General features: G+C 20.5%; 1 protein-coding gene across 2 annotated transcripts in view; it reads right to left on the bottom strand.

Annotated features, from left to right (window-relative positions):
• Window positions 1-5,867: 5,867 nt before the first annotated feature.
• The window catches only part of LOC117181367 (alcohol dehydrogenase class-3), a 30,561-nt gene continuing 26,853 nt past the window's right edge, over window positions 5,868-9,575 (bottom strand). For both annotated transcript variants that reach the window (XM_033373958.1, XM_033373959.1), the window contains 2 exons: window positions 6,277-6,551; window positions 5,868-6,063 (listed from right to left, as the gene is read on the bottom strand). In XM_033373958.1, the coding sequence (XP_033229849.1) occupies window positions 6,039-6,063; window positions 6,277-6,551 (300 nt within the window). In that variant the 3' untranslated portion in view covers window positions 5,868-6,038. The remainder of the gene's footprint in view (window positions 6,064-6,276; window positions 6,552-9,575) is intronic.

Below are 9,575 nucleotides of genomic sequence, written 5' to 3'. Positions count from 1 at the left end.
TCGTCTGTTTTTGAGGAAATTAATCTTCTTGCTTGAAAATTAATTTTTTAAACTAAATATTCGATTATTCAATTTTACGTTGACAATTTACTTTTTTTATTTAAAAATACAAATATTACAGACCAAAAATCATAATTTTAGTTAAAAATTAATCTTTTTCAGTTGAAAACTAAACAAATTCATTGAAAATTTGCCTTTTTGGGTTGAAAATTAATCTTTTTCTTTGAAAATTAATCTTCTTGTTTGAAAATTGATATTTTTGGTTGAGAATTCAAGTATTCCAGCTTAATATTAATAGTTTAGTGGAAATTTCATCTTGCTGATTGAATGTTAAAATATGTTGTTAAAAATTCATTTTTCCAGTTTAAAATGTATCAAGTGCAGTTGTAAATTCATCGCTTTAATGGCAAATTTATAGATTTGAAAATTTGTTGTTTTTTTGTGGAAAATTCATTTTTTAAACTGAACATTTAATTATTCCAATTTTGGCTGAAAACTGATCAATTTTGATTGAAAATTCAACTATTTGGTTAAGAATTCTTTATTTTGTTTAAAAATGACCTTTTTTGGGTAGAAAATTAATTCTTTTGGTTGAAAATTCACATATATTTTTGAAAATGCAATATTTTTATTTGAATAGTTATATTTTCGAAGCAGTTAAAATCGAATTTAATATAGTAACTACATTCATTTTATCTAAATATACACTGAATTTGAAGTACCAGAATATAAAATAGAAATTTGACAATGTAACTAATTTTTCTTTAATTCGTTTTTTTTTTTTTATTGAAGATTATTATTTTTTAACTGAAAATATAACTATTTCAGTAGATTTTTTCATAATTTCAATTTAAAATTGATCTGATTAGTTATCTTTTCTAATTGAAAATTCGTTTTTGTTGGAAGAAATTAATCTTCTTGGTTGAAAATTAAACTTTTTGGTTGAACATTTTTCTGTTTTAATTAAAAATTCAACTATTTGTTTAAAATCCACATATTTTCTTTAACAAATTTGGTTAAAAATTAATTTACTTTATTTAACTAGAAATTTAACTTTTATGTTTGGATGAAAATTGATCGTTTTTAGTTGAAAACTCGTTGGAAATGAATGTATTTTGTTGAAAATTCATTATTTTTGGTCAAAAATGAAGGTGGTTGAAAATTAATCTTTTTTTTTTTGGTCGAGGATTCAACCGCTTTGTTGAAAATTTATTTTTCCATTAAACATTCATCCCTGTTTTTTTCGTCTTTCCACTTAAATTCAAATTGAATGATTAAAACCCAATAAAAAAATCTAATTAAAAAAAATGTAATTGTTGGTTTTAAAATTAAATATTTTCTTTCAAGTCATTATTTTTTTGTTCAAAATTAAACTGCTTGATTCAGGATTCAACTGTTTTATTGAAAATTCGTCTTTTTATTTGACAGATTTAACTGTTTTTGATTTTAAATTAAAATCTTTTTTGGTCCTGAATTTTCGTGTAGATTCAGATGTGGTAATCGTCAGATTTATTACAAAAATTTTATTACCTGAAATTTTATGAGACCGGGAAATGGCCGTGAATTTACTTTTTTACTGGGAATTTTACAAATTTTTAAAAGAAAAAATCCTCCCAAGTTTGATTTTAACCTTTTTTTTAATAATTAATTTAATTTTGATCTTTTTCAAATACATCATTCAGTTTAAAATGCGTAATTTAAAAACCTTTCTGTTTGAAAATTTTACATTTTTTAATTTTGAAGCGTGCATTTCAATATAAGAATTTTAAAATGCAGTTTTAAAGACTAAACAATTAAAAATTAGAAGCGTTTAAAATCGAAGATTTTTTAGTAAAAACATTTTTATGTTTTGTGAATATAAAACTGTGAATATAAATCACTTCATGATTTTTTTTTTAAATTTGAAATATACTTTAAAATGTTTAAAGTGAATAATAATTGTTTGTACAAGACGATTCAGAATCAGTTCACAATTTTAGAATGTCCCTATTTTAACGTTAAAAATTAAACTGTTTCAATTGGAAAGTCTTATTAGTTTAAAAAAATGTGACCGCTCTATTGGAAGTTTATATTTATTTTTAATTTAAAAATAACTTCAAAATAATACACTTATGATTAAAGGCTTTTATTAAATTTCAAATATAATTTCACTCTAAAATATTACATTTTTAAACCATGCAATTTGAAATTTTTCGATTAAGAAAAAGAGCAGTTACTCAATATTTAGAAATATCTGACTGCATTTAAAATCAGTAATTATAAATTAAAAAACTAAAAAAAAAAAACTAAACTTTGAACGTTTGAATTTTAATTGTTCTATTTAACCAAATTAATTTTCCAGTAAAATTGTTGAATTTCAATGTATAAATAACAATTAAACACCTTTTATTCTTAGAAAAAATGTAATTAGGTTAAAGAGATATTTAGAAGATTAAAAAAAATTAATTAAAAATTTGAAATTTAATATTTAAAATCAAATATATATTTTGGCAGATTTCGATCACAAAATTTAGAAGCTTTTTAAGAAGTTTGATAGGCGTCAGAAGAATAAAAAAACATTTTATTTGGAAATTTAAAATGATTTTTTATTTCAATAAACTAATTTCAAGAGAATTTTTAAAAAGAATTATAGAGATTTACAAAAATGAATTGAAGATTAGAAAAAAATTCTTTAATTTGGCAGAATTAAAAAAAAATTTGAAAAAATGTAAAACAACGTGTAGATGTTTCAATATTTAGGAATAAAATTTCCAAGCTGTTGGAACAGTTGGAACTGGAATTTATCCAGAATAAGAATAACTCTCGAAAATTTTTCGAATTTATTTCTGAATAAAATAAAAAATTCTTGATTTGAACATGAATTTTTGTCAAAAGAATTCTATTTCTGAATAGAAATAATGAATTCTTAAATAATTTGGTTGAAAATTCAACTGTTCTTTAAAGAAAATTTAACGTATTTTTAGAAAATTCATTTCTTCAGTTGAAATTTTGACTATTATCTTAAAAATAATTTTTTTTTTCTACAGAAAATTTCAATTTTCTATTTTGCCTTCAATTTTTTTTTAAAGGAAATTTAACTTTTTGAAAATTCGCTTTTTTAGTTAACAATTTATCTTTGTATGTAAAAAACTCAACTATTTGGGTAAAAATATGAATATTTTGTTCAAAATTTAATCATTTTGTTGAAAATTGAACTATTTTACTGAAAAAACGTCTTTTTGGTTGAAAATTGGTGTTTTTTGGTTGAAATTTAAACTACTTTAAAGAAAATTTTTGTTTGCAGATTCATCATTCTTGGTCTTTTTATAGTAGGACATTTAACTTTTTGGAAACAAATTCTTAATATGTTAAAAATTCAACTATTTTTTTAAAAATTAATTTTTTTGGGTGAAAATTTAAGTATTTTTTCGAAAATTCGCTCATCAAAATTTATGTTGAAAAAACATATTTTTGGATGAAAAATTCAACTTTTTGGCTTAAAAAATCAACTGCTTTGTCGAAAGTTCGTCCTTTTAGGCTGAAATAAATTCTATTATTTTGTAAAAAAAATCAACTAATTGATTAAAAATTCATATTTTCTGGTTGAAAATTCTACTGTTTTTTTTTTTTTTTTTTTTTTTTTTTTTTTTTTTTTTTTTTTTTTTTTTAGAAAAATCGTCTTTTTGGTTGAAAATTTGTCCTTTTCGGTTGAAATGTAAACTTTATTAAAAATTTTTTTTGCAGATTCGTTTTGGTTGAAAATTCATTTCTTTAGTTGAAAATTTGACTGTTTTGTTGAAATTTTTTTTTGTCACAATTTTTTTTTCTAATTAGAATTTAAGTTTTCTATTTTTGCTTTAAAATTTATCTTAGTAGGAAATTTAACTTTTTGGTTAAAAATATAAATATTTTATTAAAAGTATAATTATTTTCATTACTTTTTTTTTAAACTCTGGTTGAAAATTAAAGTTTTTTTAGTCTTTTTTAGAAAATTCTTCTTTTCGGTTGAAATTTTAACTACTTTAAAAACATTTTGGTTGAAATTTAATTTTTTTTTCTAATTAGAATTTAAGTTTTCTATTTTGGATACAAAATTTATAATTTTTTCGTAGGAAATTGAACTTGTCGGTTAAAAATTCATCTTCGTATCTGGAAAATTCAACTATTTGGTGAAAAATATAAATATTTTATTAAAAATGTAAGTATTTTGTTTAAAACTTATCTTGTTTGTTCAAAACTCATTTCTTTTTTTTTAAACTCGTCTTTTGGAAAAAAGATTAAATTTTTCCTTTGAAGCCTCAACTATTTGGTTAAAAATTAATTCTCTTAGTTGAAAATTTAACTATTTTTTCAAAATTCGCTTTTATAATAAAATTATAAAATTTTCAAAATGAACATTTATGTTGAAAAAACATATTTTTGGATGAACAATTCGACTTTTTGGCTTGAAAAATCAACCGCTTTGTCGAAAGTTCGTCCTTTAAGTTGAAATAAATTCTATTATTTTGTTAAAAAAATCAACTAGTTTATTAAAAATTCATATTTTCTGGTTGAAAATTAGTTTTTTCTGTTGACACTTTTTTTCTGATTAGAATTTAAGTTTTCTATTTTTGCCTAAAAATTTATCATTTTGTATTAGTAAATTGAACTTTTTGGTTCAAAATATAAATATTTTATTGAACATGTAATTATTTTGTTCAAAATTGATCTTTTTTGTTAAAAACTCATTTTTTTTTAAAACTCGTTTTTTTTAGTAAAAGATTCAATTTTTTCTTTGAAGCCTCAACTATTTGGTTAAAAATTATTTTTTTTGTGTGAAAATTGAACGATTTTTTTAACAGTTGCTTTTATAATAAAATACCAAAATTTTCAAAATTAACATTTATGTTGAAAATTCATATTTTTGGATTAAATATTCGTCTTTTTGGCTGAAAAATTCAACTGCTTCGTTGAAAGTTTGTCCTTTTTGGTTGAAATAAATTCTATTATTTTGTATAAAAATCAAATATTTGATTAAAAATTCATATTTTCAGCTGAAAATTCATTTATTTCGTTGAAAATTTGATTGTTTTGTTAAAGATTAGTTTGTTTTTTTGTTAAAAATTTGTTTTCTAATTAGAATTTAAGTTTTCGATTTTTGATTAAAAATGTATCTTTTTGTAGTAGTAAATTGAACTTTTTGGTTAGAAATATAAATATTTGATTAAAATTGTAATTATTCGCTTTTATAATAAAACACAAAAAATTTCAAAATTGACATTTATGTAGAAAAATCTTATTTTTTGATTAAAAATTCAACTGCTTCGTTGAAAATTTGTCCTGTTTGTTTGAAAAAAATTCTATTATTATGTAGAAAAATCAACTAGTTGATTAAAAATTCATATTTTCTGGCTGAAAATTCATTTATTTCTTGAAAATTTGACTGTTTTGTTCAAAATTAGTTTTTTTTTTATTAAATTTTTTTTTTCTAATAAGAATTTTTCGATTTTTGCTTGAAAATTTGTCTTTCTGTAGTAGAAAAATGAACTTTTTGGTTAAAAATATAAATATTTTATTAAAAATGTATTTATTTTGTTAAAAATTGATCTTTTTTGTTCAAAACTCATATCTTTTTTTTTAAACTCGTCTTTTGGGTAAAAGATTCAATTTTGCTTTTGAAGCCTCAACTATTTGGTTAAAAATTAATTTTTTTTAATGAAAATTTAACTATTTTTTTGAAAATTCGCTTTTATAATAAAACACAAACATTTTCAAAATTAACATTTATGTTGAAAAATCATATTTTTGAATTAAATATTCGTCTTTTTGGCGTTTTTTAATTAAAAATGTTGCTTATGTTATTTGTGTGGATCAAGGAAGTTCGAAATTAAGATTTTTTAAAAACCCCATTTTTTACATCAAATTCTATTTCAAAGTATGCATCACATTTCGTACATTGCTATCGAAATTATATTAAAAAACATTGTTTCATTATAAAAATAGAAACGCACCTATAGAAATCTAAACTCTAAATTGTAGAAAATACGATCATATTACGTTTCCTGGTTTTGAAAAATCTTCTAGTAATGGAGAACAGCTCGTAGGCTAAAAAATAAAAAAAAAATGTTTTATATAGATATACAAAATTTTTTAATTATTAAGAAATTAAAAAATATATTAAATTTTATATTTTATATATGAATAATAAAACTCAAACACGAATTAAAGAGTGTTCAAATAAAAATTAATAATAAAAATGAATTATTAATTAATATTAATAAATTAATCGTTTTTGAATATAGAAAAATTTTAGCTTACCAGGTTCCTGCGTGGAGCAAATCAAAACCCTCATTGATTTTATCAAATGGTAGGTTGTGGGTGATAAATTCGTCTAGAATTAATTTTTTTGATTGGTATTCCTTCACGAGTTTTGGAACACTATCTTTGGATTTCCAGCCTCCAAAAGCTGTTCCCTTCCAAACTCTTCCTGTGACCAATTGGAATGGACGAGTACTAATCTCTTGACCAGCAGCGGCTACACCAACAATTACCGATGTACCCCAACCTTTGTGACAAGATTCCAAAGCCGCTCTCTTAAAAAAAAAAAAATTCAAAAATTAAAAACTAGAATTCTTTCCGGTATCATTTTTGTTTTGTTTTAACTGAATTAATACGGAATACTGAGATTTTTATCTGAAATCATTTAATTTCGAGATTCTTTAATTTCAAATAAAATTGTTTAAATTTTGAAACGTTTTGAATTAGAAAGGTAATAATTTTAACTTCTTTCTAATATTGAAAAATTGTCCAACTTTCGAAATTTTAGTTTGAAATTTGTACAATTGAGAGAGCTTCTGATTAGAAAACATTCAATTTCAAACACTTTCAATCTTAAATTATTAAATTTTAAATGCTTTTATTTATAAACTATACAAATTCAATTCCATTTAAAATATTATTCTTTTTATAAAAACTTTACCTGATATAATTTTTTTTTACTTTAATCATTTTAAATTATTCTATTTTGATATAATTTCAATTCCTTTGAATTTTAAACGATCGAATTTTCAAAATTGTAATCAGAAAATATTCCATTTTTAACGTTTTGAGAGCGTCTGTTTTTCAAAATTCAAAACTGAAATCAATTAATTTCGAGATTCTTTAATTCAAAATTTAGCCTGACATTTCTTAAATTGAGAGCTTCTGATTTGTAAGTTTTCCATTTTTAAAACTTTTAATCCCAAATTATTATTATATTTTAAACGCTTTTATTTAGAAACGATTAAAAGTCAATTAAATTCGAAATAGTGTTTTTTATTTTCAAAAATTTACCTAATCCAAAAAATTTTTACTTTAATCATTTAAAATAATTGAATTTTGAACGCTTTTGATTAGAAATAATACAATTTCAATTCCTGTAAATTTTAAATGATCGAATTTTATAACAAATTCACCTATCTAATTTTTTTTTACTTTAGTAATTTTAAATTATTCGATTTTAATAAATCTTAAATTCCTTTGAATTTTAAACGATCGAATTTTCAAAATTGTAATCTGAAAATATTCAAGTTTTAAAGTTTTATAATTGTTTGTTTTTCGAAATTTTGAATATGAAATCATTTCATTTGGAGATACCTAAATTTAAAATAAAATTGTTTAATGATTTGAATTAGAAATATTACAATTGTAACTACTTTCCAATAAATTTGTCCAACTTTTAAAATTTTAGTTGAACATTTCTCAATTTTCAGAGCTTTTTATTAGAAAATTTTCCATTTTAAAGACTTTTAATCTGAAATTATTATTATATTTTAAATACTTTTATTAAGAAACGATAAAAATTTAATTACATTCGAAATATTGTTCTTCATTTTTTTAAATTTACCTAATACAAATTTTTTTAATTTTAATCATTTTGAATTATTCAATTTTGAACGCTTTTGATTAAAAATAATACAATTTCAATTCCTGGGAATTTTAAATTATCGATTTTTCAAAATTCTAATTTGAAAATATTGATTTTTTAACGTAGTGAAATTGTTTGTTTTTCGAAATTTTAATATGAAATAATTTTCTTTCAATATTCTTTTTAATTCCGAAGAAAATGGTTTAAATTTGAAACGCTTTTTAATTAGAAAAGTATAAAATTCAACTCCTTTCTTATCAAGTTGTCCAACTCAAAAAATTGTAGTCTAAAATGTTTCAATTTTGAGAACTTCTGATCAAAAATTATTGAGTTTCAAATCCTTTCAATATCAAATTATTAAATTTTTTATTGAAAATTTTATTTATTTTATTTAGAAACTTTATTATTAATTTTAATATTAACGCTTTTATTTAGAAACCATAGAAATTCAATTCCTTTTCATTCAATTCAAAATATTGTTATTTTTTTCGAAAATTTACCATATCCATTTTTAAAAAATGCTATCATTTTAAATTATTCAATTTTGAACGCTTTTAATCAGAACAAATAATAAAATTTCAATTTTTTATTCGAAATTTTGCAATTTCAAATTTCAAACATTTTTATTTAGAAACGATGCAAGTTCAGTTCCTTTTCATTCCATTCGAAATATTGTTATTTTTATAAAAAGTTTACCTTATCTAACTTTTTTTACTTTAATAATTTTTAATTATTCGATTTTGATAAAATTTCAATTCCTTTGAATTTTAAACGATCGAATTTTCAAAATTGTAATCTGAAAATATTCAATTTTTAAAGTTTTATAATTGTTTGTTTTTCGAAATTTTGAATATGAAATCATTTCATTTTAAGATATTTTAATTTAAAAAAATTGTTCAATTTTGAAATGCTTTGAATTAGAAATATTACAATTCTATCTACTTTCTAATAAAATTATACAACTTTGAAAATTCTGAGAGCTTTTGATTAGAAAATTTTCCATTTTAAACACTTTTATTCTCAATTTATTATTATATTTTAAACGCTTTGATTCAAAAACAATAAAATTTCAATTACATTCGAAACATTGTTCTTTATTTTCAAAAATTTACGAGATCTAAAAGTTTTTGATTTAAAAAATTTTTAATTATTCAATTTTTAACGCTTTTAATTAAAAATAATACAATTTCAATTCCGTCGAATTTTAAATGATCGAATTTTCAAAATTCTAATCTGAAAATATTGAATTTTTAACGTTTTGAAATTGTTTTTTTAACTGTTAATTTGAAATTATTTAATTACAAGATTCTTTTTAATTAAAAATAAAATTGCTTAATTTTTAAACGCTTTTGATTAAAAAAGTAAACATTTTAACTCTTTTCTAATAAAATTGTCCAACTCTAAAAATATTCATTGAACATATTTCAATTTTTAGAGCTTCTAATTAAAAATTATTGAGTTTCAGACCCTTTTAATATCAAATTAATAAATTTTAAACGCTTTTATTTAAAAACTATAGAAATTCAATTCCTTTTCATTGAATTCAAAATATTATTTTTTTCGAAAATTTACCTAATCCGATTTTTTTTTAATTTTAATAATTTTAAATTATTCAGTTCTTCTTTATTCATAATGTGTCCCCTAAGGGTTTACATGACTTCCATTCCTTACAATCTTTCCGTTTACATCTATATATTTTTTACAATCTTAT

Source organism: Belonocnema kinseyi, chromosome 10 (genome assembly GCF_010883055.1).
Source record: "Belonocnema kinseyi isolate 2016_QV_RU_SX_M_011 chromosome 10, B_treatae_v1, whole genome shotgun sequence".
Lineage (NCBI taxonomy): Eukaryota > Metazoa > Arthropoda > Insecta > Hymenoptera > Cynipidae > Belonocnema > Belonocnema kinseyi.
The sequence above is the reverse complement of the archived record's forward strand: the minus strand, read 5'-3'. Positions and strand labels throughout refer to the sequence as shown.